The sequence below is a fragment of the Barbus barbus genome, assembly GCF_936440315.1.
Source record: "Barbus barbus genome assembly, chromosome: 33".
NCBI classification, from domain to species: Eukaryota; Metazoa; Chordata; class Actinopteri; order Cypriniformes; family Cyprinidae; genus Barbus; species Barbus barbus.
The window spans coordinates 21,426,996-21,442,297 of record NC_136761.1 but is presented as its reverse complement, the minus strand read 5'-3'; the positions used below and the strand labels follow the sequence as shown (position 1 = coordinate 21,442,297).

General features: G+C 38.5%; 2 protein-coding genes across 4 annotated transcripts; one reads left to right on the top strand and one right to left on the bottom strand.

Annotated features, from left to right (window-relative positions):
• Positions 1 to 271: 271 nt before the first annotated feature.
• Positions 272 to 6,626, top strand: LOC306853093 (protein ATP1B4-like). Its single transcript, XM_079390277.1, has 8 exons — positions 272 to 778; positions 1,785 to 2,007; positions 3,497 to 3,625; positions 4,027 to 4,140; positions 4,467 to 4,666; positions 5,057 to 5,113; positions 5,234 to 5,326; positions 5,403 to 6,626. The coding sequence occupies exons 1-8, from the start codon at positions 713 to 715 to the stop codon at positions 5,562 to 5,564; spliced, it is 1,044 nt and encodes a 347-aa protein (XP_079246403.1). The 5' UTR covers positions 272 to 712; the 3' UTR covers positions 5,565 to 6,626.
• Positions 6,627 to 7,048: 422 nt separating this feature from the next.
• Positions 7,049 to 15,221, bottom strand: LOC306853092 (lysosome-associated membrane glycoprotein 2-like). Of its 3 annotated transcripts, none has more exons than XM_079390275.1 (6): positions 14,960 to 15,221; positions 12,693 to 13,249; positions 12,454 to 12,591; positions 11,798 to 11,852; positions 11,270 to 11,440; positions 7,049 to 8,377 (listed from the first exon to the last, which is right to left on the bottom strand). In XM_079390275.1, exons 1-6 carry the CDS (start codon positions 15,003 to 15,005, stop codon positions 8,235 to 8,237), a joined length of 1,110 nt encoding a protein of 369 aa, XP_079246401.1. In that variant the 5' UTR covers positions 15,006 to 15,221; the 3' UTR covers positions 7,049 to 8,234. The 3 variants fall into 3 exon arrangements, with proteins under 3 accessions (XP_079246401.1, XP_079246400.1, XP_079246402.1); XM_079390274.1 differs by having other exon boundaries at positions 7,053 to 8,811; positions 14,960 to 15,079; XM_079390276.1 differs by lacking the exon at positions 7,049 to 8,377 and adding an exon at positions 8,957 to 10,524 and having other exon boundaries at positions 14,960 to 15,089.
• Between the last annotated feature and the right edge of the window lie 81 nt (positions 15,222 to 15,302).

Sequence of the window (15,302 nt, the reverse complement as noted above, 5' to 3'; positions counted from 1 at the left end):
CAGCCCAGCGAGTCAATGGGGATTGTTTAGTGGAGGGTGCTGCATACTAAACCTCACTGTCTAATGTGGTTGCTGATGCCGTGCTTAGTGATTGACAAAGGCATATGTAGATCAGAACAGAAACGTATAAAGCTGTGGGTCTTTGCATAGAGCTTGTTTCAGCAGACAATGAGACTATGTGGTGTGCGTGTGCAGAATTCCACACAACACTAAACGAAGCTGCTGCCAAAAAAACTCCACTTTGTATCCCACCCCCCCCCTTTCCCTCTCCAGCTCAACTCCATTCACTATGATGCTCGACTCCTAGCGAGAAGCTCCTCCGCACCCGACATCCGCCGTAAGGGGAAAACTCAATGAAATTCAAGAATAATTCTTGACTAGAATTAACGTTTGTGCAGCCAGCGTGAAGTGAACCTGAAGACTTCGCCTCAGTGCATTCATCAAGACTTTATTTTTGGGGGCACTTTAAGTATAAAAGTTTTTTCCTAAGACCCCCCCCCCTCCTCATTTTTCTTTACAGAAGACATTGAAATATTCTCTCTTTTTAAAAAAGAAAAGAAAAGAAAAAAGGCAAACAATTATTTCACACAGTATTTGCGTTTTCTGGACTGCTGCAGACTTTATTCGTGGACTGAAATCTCGCAGTAAATCGCCTGGACCGCTCGTATATGTGATTGGTTTAACAAGTACCTTTATTCTTCAGTGAGAGATCATGGAGCGCGACTCTACCGCGGGAGGGGCGGAGGACCTGCTCCTGGAAGACAAAGTTTCAAAACTGGCAAGTGACCATAACCATAATGCACCAGAGTTATGTGATTAATTTTGATTAGGGCGTTGTAATGACCATACCTCCCTGGATTTAGTGCTCGGTACAATATATAGTAGTAAACAATATAATAGTAGGGTATTACCCAAATGTTGGTCTGGTATCAATTTTTAAATTCAAGGTACAGTAAAACTGTGTCACCCAAATTTTTCACCTGCTCATCATTATTTAGGTCAATTAATATGGGCAGTTTTTCATTAATATATATTGCATTAGGCCTATTGCCATATTGTAGATAGTAAATGCATTTGAAAAGCCCTCTGGTACTTTAAGGAGCTGTTTCTACCTGAGCTGGTTGTTAAAAATTACTTATATTAAATAACAAATATGACAAGTAAATATTAAGTCAATTTCCTGTCAAAAAAGTACAGTTTTATGGCAACATATTACATTAAGATTGAATTACTGTTATTTAATGCATTAGGTATCATGAACAATTTATATTTCATGCTTATTCATATACAGTAGTTAATGTTTATAAAACTTGAAATGTTTCTATATAGACATTAACATTAACGTAGATTAAATATTCTTTTTCATTGTTAGTCAATGATACTAATTGCCTTAACTCATGTTAACATACGGAACCCTCATTGTTTCCAGCTTTACAGTTTTTAAAAGCACATTTTATGCGTGTCTTGATATTGAGAATGAGTGTGTAACATCTGGCTGAAGAGTGACCCTGCAGATCTTGTGCAGCTGTGAGAGGTTAGATCTCCCAACATGGGTCAGCAAGTGTGTGGGTCCTCTTCTGCCTCTCATAGATCAATGGGATTGTGAAACGTCTTTCATGCACTTGCTTTCCACTTTTTTGAAGATAAATATTTGTCTCTTCTCCTAGCCTTTCCTCTTTTAAGAGACAATATTATCCACATTAAAGTGAGTTTTTAACCATTTGATGCTTATTGCAGTGGTCTTTTTTAGAAACATATTTATTAACGTTCCATGTTGTCTTTAGCGTGCAGGATCACTTCATAAACACGAACTAGCTGAGGCCATGGGAGTGGAACAAGAAGGACTGGTAGAACATCAGCCTCTGCAGCAGGATGACCTTAACTTTGAAAAATGGAAGCCCAAGCCAAAGCCCAAGAGGACGCTGCATGAGAAAATCGATGACTTGAAGACTTACCTGTGGAACACTGAGACTAAGGAGTTTATGGGCCGCTCGGGGAAGAGCTGGAGTGAGTAACAAGACAATATTATATTTGAATGTACACAACAAGATACCCGTTACAACAGCAAAACAAAGAGCATTTGTCTGTGGGTGAGGGAGTGCATCCAAATTGTACTTGGACTGTAAACTAAGTCTTTAATTAGTGATGTTCAGCCTCACCGTAGAAGCAAAGGCAAGTGAGACTATTGCTTATTGTTTTTGCTCATTATTTTCCATTTTTAGTGGAGTTATGGGAATGAGTTGCGGGGATGAGGGGTGATGAACTGTGCTTCTGCCCGCTCAAGTGTGTGTGCATGTACACTCTGTCACTGTGGGTGCATGTGTGTGTGTGTGTGTGTGTGTGTGTGTGTGGATGTCCAAACTTAGTGTTTACATAGGTGCACAGATAGCTTAGAGAAATCTGGACAAAAACAGACTGCCTGGGGAATGGTCCTCAGTGGGAGAGCGAATGTCACAGTCCCTTCGCTGGCCCGGGATCACATTCCATTTACCCCTACCGTGCTTTCCTCTCCCTTTCCCAAAGCCCCCTTGACCTCCAGATCTCCTCCAACACGCTCTCAGATATACGACGCAACTTAACATGTAGCATTTTTTTGTCCGAGCTCAGAACTTTTTTGGCAGCAAGCATTTCCTGAAGACGTCCGATGCAGACAGAGCAGCCAATCGCTGCCACTAAAAGACCCGATGCTAAGCAACACAGCAAATTCCCATCGGGACGAGTGCTCGAAACAGCAATATGAATGTTTCCTGGTGACACAGAGGGAAATCTCAACGCACCAATGTCCCGTATTGAGCATTTGTCGTAATGCAACATCTCTGTGCTTTACATGGGCAGGATAAGATGGAGAATGTGCTGGAGGTGGATTAAATAAACAGCCGTAGTCTTCCTTAGCACAGGGGAGGGGCTGCTGGAGTGCTGTGATGCATGTCCCATGAAAGGAGAGTGCAGAGGCCCCACAATGCCAGAATGGGGTGATCGGGCTCCTTGGAGCTGGCCGTGGCTCTGTATGGCTGCAAAAGACCGTCACTGTGATGGCAACCGGAGGTTCACTGTGTTCCTGAGTGAAAAGACAGCTGGGAGAATTTTCACCAGGCTCAAACAGAAAGGCCTTTGTGGCTGGGGGACACAGGACGGGCTGCAGCTAGTCCCTGCGAAATTGTCTGCGCATCAAAAGCCATTTAGTTTGATGACACGTCTCATTTGATCAGCTGCTAATGAACTCTTAATCGAAAATTAAAGGAGAATTGCTGCACTCCATTTTTCCTGGGTCTCATAAGCTAAGTTTCATTGACTTTAGTGTTTTGAACACTTTCACAATGTAAAGTTTATGAATGAATGCATTTGAATGGTCAATTAAATCAATACTACATAAGAAACTGATTGCAATGGTGTGCACATTTCAATTTACTAACTCCTTGTTATGTAAATCAATTATTCTACAAGAGGCTACATCAATGCAATCCTGCTTTACTCACTCATTTATTATCTTTTCCAGGCCTTATTCTGCTCTTCTACTCAGCATTATACATTTTCCTTGCGGCTATGTTTGCTGGTTGCATGTGCTGCCTGATGTGGTCAATTAGTCCATATGCTCCCACCTACAATGACAGAGTGATGCCACCAGGTTGGAAAAAATTGCATTTTACCTTGTGAATATTCAAAGAGTATGAAAAAAAGCTGAATAATTATTGTGTGAATCTTTTTTATTTTTCATATAAATTATATAAATATAAATTATCTAATATTTATAATTTAAAATCCCACAACCTTAAGAGAAGATGAGTGGTTTGGAGAATGGATTGATGATTTAAAATTACAATTGAAAAATAATTGAAAATGAATAACATTTAAAAAAAAAAAAAAATACTTTTTAATTAAAAAATAAAATTTTAATATACAAGTACATAAAATAATATATAATTATTATAAAATAAGTAATATATACGTATAGAAAACTATTTTAATACATGAGCTTAATTCTGTTATTTTTCACTACACTTCAAGACCTTCTGTTTCTCCTGGCAGGTATGACAATGTTCCCTCACGTAGATGTAGCTCATGGGTTTGACATGGCTTTCAACGCCTCTGACCGAAGCTCGTGGAGGAAGTATGCGAAAGCACTGGAAGCCCATCTGAAACGTAAGTCCTGGATGAGAGAACAACTAAGCTTATTGAGTTTGGTCTTACACTCTTTAATAGGGAAGATACGTTTTCTGTTCAAATTGCTCCAGCACGCTGTTTAACAAGTCCTGCGGTCTATAGAAATACTGACAAGGAGGGAAACCCTTTTGTGTGCTCAGTGTAACAGCTCAGTGCTGCCAGGGCCCCACTTTTTGTGCTGGCCTGTAAGTTGTAGAGGCCAGGCTGGGCAACAGCCATTGTCTGGTTATTTTATGGTCCCTCTCTCTGTCTCTTTTCTCTCTTCCATCTCTTTTATGACGGTTCCTCGCCGTGGCTGTGTTCAGCCTATGACGACGGAGTGCAGGACAGGCGGAACATTAACTGCGAAGGAAATACGTATTTCATGCAAGATGACTTAGAGGAGAGTGCCGAGCGCAAGGCATGTCAGTTTAAGAGGTCCTGGCTGGGCGAATGCTCAGGCATGAAGGACAAAGATTTTGGCTACTCGAAGGGAAAACCCTGCATCCTCGTCAAAATGAATCGGGTGAGATTATAATATAATATACAAATGAAGAGTTCAGATGCAAAAGCCTTTAGTGCCATCTGAAAATGTCTTCTAAAATTAGTATTTTTCTCAGGCTCCTGTGTTTATGTTCAGTTATTTCACTTTAATGGCAATGAAAAAACCTATTAATTGGCATTAAAGTGAAATTACTGAATCTACACATTTCAAATGGCACTTAGAGGGCTTTTGCATCTGAACTCTTCAAACATTCTTTGTTTGAGGAACAAAACCTCTCCAAACAAGAATAAATAAAGCTCTGAAGCTCTAGTGACATCTTGTGGTTAAAATAAGCAATGACTAAATGAACAAATTGAAGTATTAAGTGATCAAGTGACATGTCAGACACTTGACTGTTTTCTGTTGTGACAGATTCTCGGGTATCTGCCTGGTCAAGGCACTCCAGTAAATGTTACATGTGGAGTAAAGGTAACAATTAACGACTAGCACAATACTAAATAAAGTAACTATACAATATAACAACCCAGTTTCTTTGCAGTATTTGTCATTAAACGGTGAGAATTTTGGATTTCTCCAATGTTTGTGCAGAAAGGGTCAACTGAAGGCCTCGGAGAAGTCCAGTTTTTTCCAGAAAATATCTTCAACTTGCGGTATTATCCCTATTATGGGAAACTGAGACATGTAAGTGATCCTACTTCACATTTATCCCCAGAATTCCTCACGATTTCATAGCATTTCTCACTATTTCTACCAACAGGTAAACTACTCTTCCCCACTGGTGGCTGTGCGCTTTCCCAGTATCCAGTATGACACCCAACTACACGTTCAATGCAAACTAAACGGCAAGGGTATCATCAATGATTCACCAACCGACCGCTTCCTGGGTAGTGTGTCTTTCACTTTAGAAGTGGGTGCATAGGGTGGCAGTAGACCTAGAGAAATTGAAATTAAAATTCGCAGAGTATGTTATAATAAATGAAATAGCACACTGGGTGTTGTCTTTACCCCTTTACCCTCCGGCAGCCACTGTGCTATTCGTGTCAGAGCTGTGTTACTACACTACATTTTCAAACAAGGTACTTCCCAGTAAGCAAAGACTGACACTCATAGATCACATTTATAGATCAGCCGCTAGAGACAGACACCTGGCTGGATTTCATTATAGGATAAAATGAAATATGAAGAGATGTCCAAATACAGTATGTAGGTCACAATTATAGCTATTGAGGCATAATCACTCAAACGTACGGTCTACAGTGAGACGTAGGCAAAACAATGCTCTAGATCTGTGTAGATTGTAGAATTAACATTTATTAAACCTTTTTGATCAGTTCTTTTGCCAAGTCAGATGTGTATATAACAAATTAAAATGGAGCAGATATTTTTTTATGATTTTCCTCCGTTAAGTCAGTCTCCTTTAAATTCCCCCTCTGGATGAAGAAAAAGCTGCTTAACATGATCCTTTTGCTTGCTCGTTTAATTGAATAACAATCAGATGTGGTTTAGAATTAATAATTGATTGTACATTTGTGGACTAAATTTTTCTATCCTTTTTTTTTTTGGATGTGCAACTAAATTTTGAATTCAGAGGCAAATGTACTTTACTGAAATGTGGGATAGAAATCCCATTTCATCATTTTCACAGAGCTTCATAATGAAATACGAGTTGATCTTTCTTCTGTCAAGCATGCAACCAACACTTCTTAACTAGAGTATGTCACATTCATCTCTGAGTGAAAATATCTGCTCAATTGCCTGTAGGGAAGAATTCAACAGTATTATTTATTAATTGTATATGAATATATTGACATGGTACAAACAGTTACAAAGTGTAATAGTGAGAAGGAAATTGGTAACTGCACAGCTTTGTTATTCAGTAAATGCATTGAAATAGCCACTAGCTGACAAAGATTTGCCAGCTCATGTTTTTAAACGCACTCATGTTCTAGCATAAATAAAGATGGATGTGAATTAACGGAATCAAACCTTTCTGCTCAGTTTTCCCATTCCATTTAAAACTAACTGTGATATGCGTGATACTGTCTACAACGATAAACTGCTTGATAAGAGCATTTAGAATAAATGACAAAAGGTAAATTCACAGTCTTTTGAATGAAAAACATTACTAAATTCAAACGCAGTTGTGCGCATTCAGTAATGGGCAGATCTTACTGCAATATGCAGACCCAAGTGAGATGCTTCTAGTATTCCAGTAACAGAGGCATAATTTATGACATCAGTAACTTTTACAGCAACACTGCATGCTGATCTAAGTCCATCAATGGAAGCTAGAGGTTACGACTGAGTCATGTGAACACTGTAAAACTACAGTTGCTTAACACATGAAATACACGTTCTTAAACTGAGATCAGAGCGAGAGAACAAAAAGAGAGGAAGACTACTGTACAAAAACAAAGCCATTTTATTGAAATTTTCCACTTTGAAACTTGAACCAACATTCTTAACCTGACAGATTAAGGTCTTAGAGAAGGAACAAAGAAACTTAACTAAAAAGGCACACTATAGTACAACAATGATATTTTCAGTATTTAATTGTGTTTGTTTTAATAGCTAAATCCTTTTTGGGGGGGGGGGGGGGGGGGGTGAAAAAAAAAAATGTTATTCAAATGAACTGGTTTGGACACATTAGTATCTTCAATATGCAGAGCAGAAAATACACTGAAAATACATTGGAACTTGTAGCTTTGGTCTTCGAAATGGTGCATTTTGTATATAGTATGCATGCATCCAGAGAAATGAACCACAAAAAAATAAAAAGGAAATAAAAAAAAAAAAAAAAATTTTCCCATGTACTAACAAGCCTATCATAACACTTCCAACACTCCCTGAGAGGGACCTAATGAAATCAAAAGTATGAGTCAACAAAATCTTGATGTTCGATGCTAGTAGAGGTCACAAGAGGGGAAACAAACAAAAACAAGTGTCCCTTTATAATACAACGTGCTAAGTGCAATAGTGTAATAGACTTATCATTAGTTCTGCTGATTAAGAAAATACGCCAGGATACTTTTGACCCCTAATTTCGGCAAAAACTGATCCACGAGTACAATTACAGAAATAATTGAGCATTTACAGTCAATGGTTAATAAACTCAAAAGACTCCTAATTCTAAAATTGCATCACTCATTCATAATAGTTCACAGCAACCAGAACTGAGCATCCTTAGAGCAAGAAAAACCAAAACTCCCATAAGAGGAATGTTTTTTTTTCCCCCTCATGCATTTAACATACAGCGCAATGCCAATGGATTTTAGACAGCCTGTGCTTACACTAGACAAGTGAATCATGCCGGTTGACACTGCTTCAAGTGTAGTTAAGCAGAAATATATCACATCATTCATAAAACGTTGAAATCGTACACAGGAAGTGATTAGAGCTCAGAGATACAATTATGTAGTCAAACGTGTTAGAAATAGGGGTGGCATCATCAGTTAGCACTGCCAGGTGAGGAGGGTTGAGCAGTTTGCAGGGCAAAAGAGAAAGCTAACAGGACCAGAAGAGAGAGGAGCAAATATAAACGGTAAAGGACAAGCCGGGGTTAGAGGCAAGACGGCAGCAGCTTGTGTTGTTATACAGACTGGTAACCAGTGCGACTCTTCCGCCGGCCAATCAGGTAAGAGATAAGCACTAGGATGATTAGGAAGCTGAGAGTCACACCCACAGCAATGGGCACGAGAAAACTCAAATCAGAATCCAGAAAGCATTCCTCCGCTGGGAGAAGGGGAGAAAGAAAGGGAGGGTGAATGAGTGAGAGAGCAGAAACAGTACTGCTAGGCAAAAGATTGTTAAATCACAACAGGACTCACAATTCAGTCAGATCGATGCAGAATAGGCACTGTATTATGTGCCATACAGGCCTACCTTATAATCAGCACATTACATTAATATTTCAAATATGAGATTGTTTCAAAAGAATAGTGTACATAAACCGAAATGACTTGATCTCTGAAATACTGCTAGGTTAGCCTGAACATTTTCATATTCTGATTAATATTACGAATCAAATTGCTCATAGCCAGACATCTGACTTCTCTTTCTTCCAATCAGATAGGCCAGTAAGACAATAATAATGAGGACAGCCAGGGCAACTCCCACCGCTATAGGGACAATGAAGTTATCAGGTTCATCTGCGACGCAATCCTCAGCTGAAAATAAAGAGAATGAATGAGGGAAAAACAAAAACAGCAAGAGTGTCAAACTGCAATTGAAACCCATCCGAAACAATCTTTTGACATTTGCATGGCAGTTTGAGTAATACGGAAAAGATGGTCCACAACACTTTGTTATACACAATTGTCTTTCTCCATTTATTGCAGCTAAAAGCCCATTAAAACAAAGCCATTCCATTACAAAACCAAGTCTCATGAAACATCAAATGTTTAGGGCAGTCAGATAAGGAATCCCTTTTCACAAGTCTGAAAGCAGAAAACTCACAATAAGCTCAGGGGGGGGGGGGGGGGGGGGGGGAAACAAATATCCATCTTTATTTTACAAGTAATTGATTGGAATGCAAGCAAAGATAACTGCATTAAGCAAGACAATTACCAGTGACCAGGTTTGAAGGTTTCATTTGTCCTGGCTATGGTGAAAAACCATTTACAAAAGATTCTGTGTAGGTGCTGCATAGACTAAATTAGAATGGTGCATAAACGGTGAAAGTCACCAGGGAGGGGGAGATCCACAGCCACTACCAAAAGACAGTTCAAACAGGTGCAAAAAACACATCTTGTAGCAAATACAATGCACATTTAGCAAAAGCAGAATGTATAAACTTAAGCTAGAATAAATTCAAAGTTGTGAAGAGTAGCTAACAAGATGATTTAATTGTCCCTTTTCAAACCCCAGTAAAGGGTAAAGCAAACTAACTGGCATTTAAATGCTTTGTATTATGCTTTGCTAAGTGTCACTCAAATACACCAGGCCTACATTTATTACAATGGGCTGCATTTTTTAAATGCTTGTCATGTATTTTAAACATTCAAGCATTTGTTTTCCTGTTCTAGAACTTCAATTGTTTGAACGGGCCATCCAGCATGTTTAGATGTTTTTGCCCTCACAGCCAACATGCAAAAGCGCCTGATTTCAATAAATGTTAGCCAGCCAATCTCTATAGTGCAGAGTAACAACCGATTTCTGGAATTAATTTTAATATTTAGCTCAAAAGCCGCAAGGTGAATATAAAGTGGTTTCAGTTTGAAGCGGTCGATACACTTATGATAGATTTTATGGGCACAAATTAGAGCCAAGTTAAATACAAAATGAAGAGGAATGTCTAAAGAAGCAAGTGCAGGGTCTGATATGGAGCATTGAAATTTTAATTTGACCAAGACCTGTGAAACTTAAGATTTCCAACAAAATAGCAAGATACTAGGACTATATAAGTTGCACTTTAAGATCAAAAGTGGGGATTTAAGCAAAAAAAAAAAAAAAAAGACCGTGCACTTACAACACAAATTTGGGGAGAACAAAAACATGGTGCACACAGATCACAATAGGAAGCTCTGGTCCTGGAGTGCCACGGTATCTTCAGATTTTCAATACATTGCAATTTAAGGGCCGGTGGATTAATTTACCACATTAGGACAAAACATTTGACTCCTGTGGCCACGAGTCAGTTGCCAATTGAGATTGCACAAAAACCCACAATATTTACAATGGTCCAGGAACAGGCTTGCGTGTCCCTTAAAACACCCAGGATTTGATTGTTATTTTGTTGCATTACAGTGTTTGATATCCAACATAGGTCCTTCGTCGACCAATCACGTATGCAATCACAACAATGAAAATCAAACCAGCCAGAGCGGCACCAACAATGATTGGAATTAAGAGGCTGGTGTCATCCATTGAACATTCATGGGCTGCAGACAAAGAGAACATGAACGTAAGATGAAGCTGCCATCTTCTCATCAACACCAGTGCAGACAAAAGACAAATCACAGACACTTAATCTGGTAAAACCAGGCCATTTCTGAGCCTTTACAGAATTATTCATCTTTGTTAACATGGCAACGGTTAAGACAACTGATCATTAGGTTATAGTAGCTCTCATCTATTTGATAATATTAGCATATTGCTTTGTTGAAGTTAATTCAAATAAAATGCTTTAGTATGAACTAATCAAATACTTAAGTCATCTAATGTTAACAAATGTACATTTATTTTGAAGTGTTGCCAAAAATGTAAGTATTCAAAACATAATTTAAATCTTTTGAATTCCTAGTCTTAATGTGAGGCAAGAGATCAGTTTGGCAGGAAATTTCAGACTTCTGTCATTCAATCTTGTGTTTGTCATTAAATTTTTGCATATGCTTTCAGTGATCTTGGTGCAGCAAATCACATATGATATGAACACAGGAAACCATGAGTTTATCAGATTTAGTTGTGCATGTGAGCAGTGCCTAAGTTTCTAAATTAATACTAAAGTGCTGGAAAGCAAAGTGGCTTTTCACACCACTCTGAATAGCAATGCTTCTTGAGCTGTAGTGAGAGTAGAAAGTAGCTGATAAATTACAGAACTAAAGGACAGAGTCCAGTTATGAGTTAGACATATGCTGTATAATTACCGAGACAATTATCTCAGCTTTATCACAAACAAATACATACCCGTGTTAAACTTGTTGTTCTGGACTGCGAAGGGCTGCACTTGTAGCTCGAAAGTGTTGAGGGTAAGGTGGTCAGTGATGTTGTAACTCTGCTCTTTTCTGCACATGTAGGAGCTTCCAACAGATGCCTCCCACAGAGACAGATTATTATTGGAGGCATTGAAAACTTTTCCTGTTGAAGTAACACCAATCAGAGGACAGCATATTACATATACACCATTAGGGATGCGCTATATATTGGTTGTTGCAGATACTACAATCTCTTTTTTCTTTATCAGTCAATATTGAATCATACTTGGCATCTAACACTCACTCTTTTAATCTTTAAAAAAAAAAAAAAAAAAAAAAAAAAAAAAAAAAAAAAAAAAAAAAAAAAAGGGATTTCATATTGATGCCTGAATTAACTTAAAGTAGCATTTAAAATTATTGATTTTAGTTTTCAGAGACTTAAGTTTAGACAAGAGTATATAATATTGTCTTTAGATGAGAATAAAAAGATCATGCATTGAATTCACGTTCAATTCTTTACCATTTCCAAGACTAACAGAGAGCGTCAAAGCATGTAGACGGAACTTCTGTGAAATCTGTAGAGGGGAGAGAGAAAAAAAAATTAAAATAAAAAAAAAAAAAAAAAAAGTCAAACAGATGCAACCTGATATCATGAGAATGCAATTATTACTTTATGAACTGGCAGTTTTGTATGAATACGTACGAAAACATAGCATTTTTAGAACGAGAACAAGCATGATTCTAACCATGATCCAATTCTACCTCATAGACCTTAATCAGGTTAGACACCATATTGAATTCAACGCGTTTGAAAACAAGGCTGTGAGGAATAGACTTACAACGACATGCACTGTATAAAAAGGTCCAAAATCATAGTTTCTACAAGCCAAAACTTTTAAATCCGTTTTATGGAGTTTGTCTACTTCGTCATCTGAACAATTAGCATGCTGTTCAGCTACAATAAAATCCACATACCTCCATCCCTCACAGCCTTGTTTTGATTCCTGTCAAGAATGAAATATGGAACTAATCGGACTAAGGTCCACTCCTAAACCTAATACCAAGTTGGTCATAGGCAGATCATAACAGTTCAATTCATAATATTTAAGAATTGCCAAAAGATGACCTCAGTGGACTTTAGTAGCCAGTATATTGGACACTTCTTTAAAGACTTACATTTGTGAAGACAAAATGGACTGCGATTTCGTCTGACTTCAGCACAAGAGAAGAGTCACTGCCACCACTTCCACAGGTTCCACTCACTTCCGTTACATTAGCACTTGGGTTAAGATTAAGAGTCTGAAAGCTGGAATTCTAAACAAGAACAATATAAGACTTGCATTTTCACAACAGACTTCCATTAAAGTATCATGAACTTCAATTCTTGTGTTCCTCTGCACAGACCCTGTACCTACCTCACTCATTTTGAAACTAAACTGAAGGCCCATCTTTGCCAAAAGACATGTGACATTGTCTGACTTGACGCTGTAGTTTCCAACAGTTGGGTTGGGGACAGGAAGAGGGGTCGGGGGAGGAGTTGGAGCTGTTGTAGCATTAGTGTGCGCGGTAGTTGGCGCTTCTGTGGTGGAATTTGTTACGTTGTGATGAGTGGTAGTTGGAGGTTCTGTGGTGGAATTCGTTACGTTGTGATGAGTGGTAGTTGGAGGTTCTGTAGTAGATTTCGTTGTGGTCTGATGAGTGGTAGTTGGGGGTTCTGTAGTAGATTTCGTCGTGGTCTGATGAGTGGTAGTTGGGGGTTCTGTAGTAGATTTCGTCGTGGTCTGATGAGTGGTAGTTTGGGGTTCTGTAGTAGATTTAGTCGTGGTGTGATGCGTGGTTGGACCTGTAGTCACAGCAGTAGAAGAGCGTTTGAAGGTGGTTGGAGAAGCAGCGCCGAAGAGGATTTTGCTTGTACTGAACTCCTGTGCTGCAGGTAATTGTGATGTCACCAGCTCTTCAGCAAACACAATACCTGCACAGGGAGGAAGCACAATGTCATTTCATCATACTTCACATTATCGTGGGGTTTCCCATATGACACGATAAACAGTGCTTTTTCAACCTTCCAAAAATCAGGTTTAGCTAAATGCTTATAATATAAAACTAAAATCACTTAACACTTAAAAACATAAGAACCAGGTACTTGGGTCAGCGTTATCAAAAGTGAAAGACTACTTGGGCACACCACAGCCTTTCAACCACCTCTGTGTGCGAGGAAATAAAAACAGCAATCCAAGCACATTCCAGTACCTTCCTTCCTGACGGCAAACTAACACTCCAAAATATTGCATTGTATTTGGCTGGTCTAAGACCTAACTGATTTATGGCTGGAAAACAGCTGTTTTTTTTTCCAGATTTTCAGGAGTTGATGCTAGTTGCCAGAAGTCAAAGCCAGTCCACAAATTTAGGGCATTCGGAGTAAACAGATTTCACAGTAAAAATCACGAACTGTGATAGGCATAGACTTTTTGGCTTCATATGATTCCATCCAGTTGGAGGATATTAAACATTTTATATTTTGAACCAATTTTAGAACAGTTTTCATTTATCATGCATCTTTTAGCAACAAGGTTCAAGTTTATGCTTGAGTTTGTGGCTTTCAAAATGACTTAAGCCAGATTAGTGATCCTCAGTCATTTAGTGTGCAACACCCAATTTCCTCTGTAACCATTCGCAAAGTCATCAAGTCTATGACTGGGGTTTAGAAACCATTCAGACTTTAAATGTGGTGTAATAAATTCCAGCCTTTAGATAATCACACTGGGTGACTGTCCCCTGTCCTGTAGTTTGATGAAATCATTAACCTGGTGCTTCACACAAACCCATCACATGATTATGAATGAGGGTGGCTGAGAAAAAAAATAAATAAAACTCTGAACAAGCACTTCAGGATCACATGCTTGTGAAGTTAAATTTGACAAGTGAGAAACCTATGGCACAACTTCGTTTTTTGCTGAAAAAGGTTTAATTTAAAAAGTAGTGATTAGAATGCTAAAGTGAGTGTTCATAATATTAATACAGCAAGTTACTATCAACACTAAATTAAATGACAATTATGACCAATATCAATTTAACACTTCAGTTAAAACACCAGTACATGATTTTATTACAGCTCTACCCAGCCTGTGTCCATGTCTGAAAAACTAGTGAACTACCAACCTAGACAGTATTTTTAGACATAATCTTCGAATTTTGCGCACATTGTAGTTTCTGCAGGCAGCGCGCGACTATGAAACACGGCCAGAGTTGTATTTAAAGTTAGTTTTAGTACTTATAACTTTAACTCCACTAAATTATACAACGTCTCCTAAACATATTTTAGCCGTTTGTCGTTTTAAAATCTAAATTCGCGAACAATCTAACGTTAGCAGACAAACGTTGAAAGGTAATATACACAGGCTATCTATTAAAATGATTTTATTAAGTTTATTGATCACCCTGAATTATATTAATGGGTTTAAAGCAATATAAGGAGGGTAAATGTTTATCCCACAAGCTGACAGTCTCTCTGATTATCTAACGCGCTTCTACTGGCGTAGGTAAGAATTCACGCTAATGCTAATGCTAACAGGCTCTCAAGCTACTGTGGGCCTGCGATAATCGCCCAAAAATAAACTCAATATCTGCTTTTGTAATGTAAAACCGTCTGAAATGAAACACGCAATAACACAGTAATACGTACCGCTAAGTAGAATAAAGAGCAGGGTCACACAACCGCGGACAGCCATGACGACGGGTGGATGGTTCTTCTGAGCAAACAGACAGTGAGTGACGAGTGTGACCCGAGCTGTGAAACCAGCACAAACCTGCGCTCATATAAGTCATATGACTGGACCACACTCCTCCCTGCTTTACGTCGAGTTTACAAGGTTTACGAGCCAAACCTGTGTGTAATTAAATCAACTACAGAAATGATTACCGTTTCAAGTACACCATTGGTTTACTAAAAGCTAACATACAGACTATGTTGTGATAGGATTTAATGTTGTAAAAATGCACCTATGATACGATCACAGAAACGATTA

What these genes read in the sequence shown, in the direction of transcription:
- LOC306853092 (XM_079390274.1), bottom strand. Translation starts at nt 15,005, where the DNA reads ATGGCTGTCCGCGGTTGTGTGACCCTGCTCTTTATTCTACTTAGCG. An exon ending in GCTCTTTATTCTACTTAGCG is followed by an intron (nt 13,250 to 14,959) that starts GTACGTATTACT and finishes CTCCCTGTGCAG; the next exon opens with GTATTGTGTTTGCTGAAGAG. An exon ending in GAACAACAAGTTTAACACGG is followed by an intron (nt 8,812 to 11,269) that starts GTATGTATTTGT and finishes CTTTATTTTCAG; the next exon opens with CTGAGGATTGCGTCGCAGAT.
- LOC306853093 (XM_079390277.1), top strand. Translation starts at nt 713, where the DNA reads ATGGAGCGCGACTCTACCGCGGGAGGGGCGGAGGACCTGCTCCTGGAA. An exon ending in AAGACAAAGTTTCAAAACTG is followed by an intron (nt 779 to 1,784) that starts GCAAGTGACCAT and finishes TGTTGTCTTTAG; the next exon opens with CGTGCAGGATCACTTCATAA. An exon ending in CCGCTCGGGGAAGAGCTGGA is followed by an intron (nt 2,008 to 3,496) that starts GTGAGTAACAAG and finishes TATCTTTTCCAG; the next exon opens with GCCTTATTCTGCTCTTCTAC.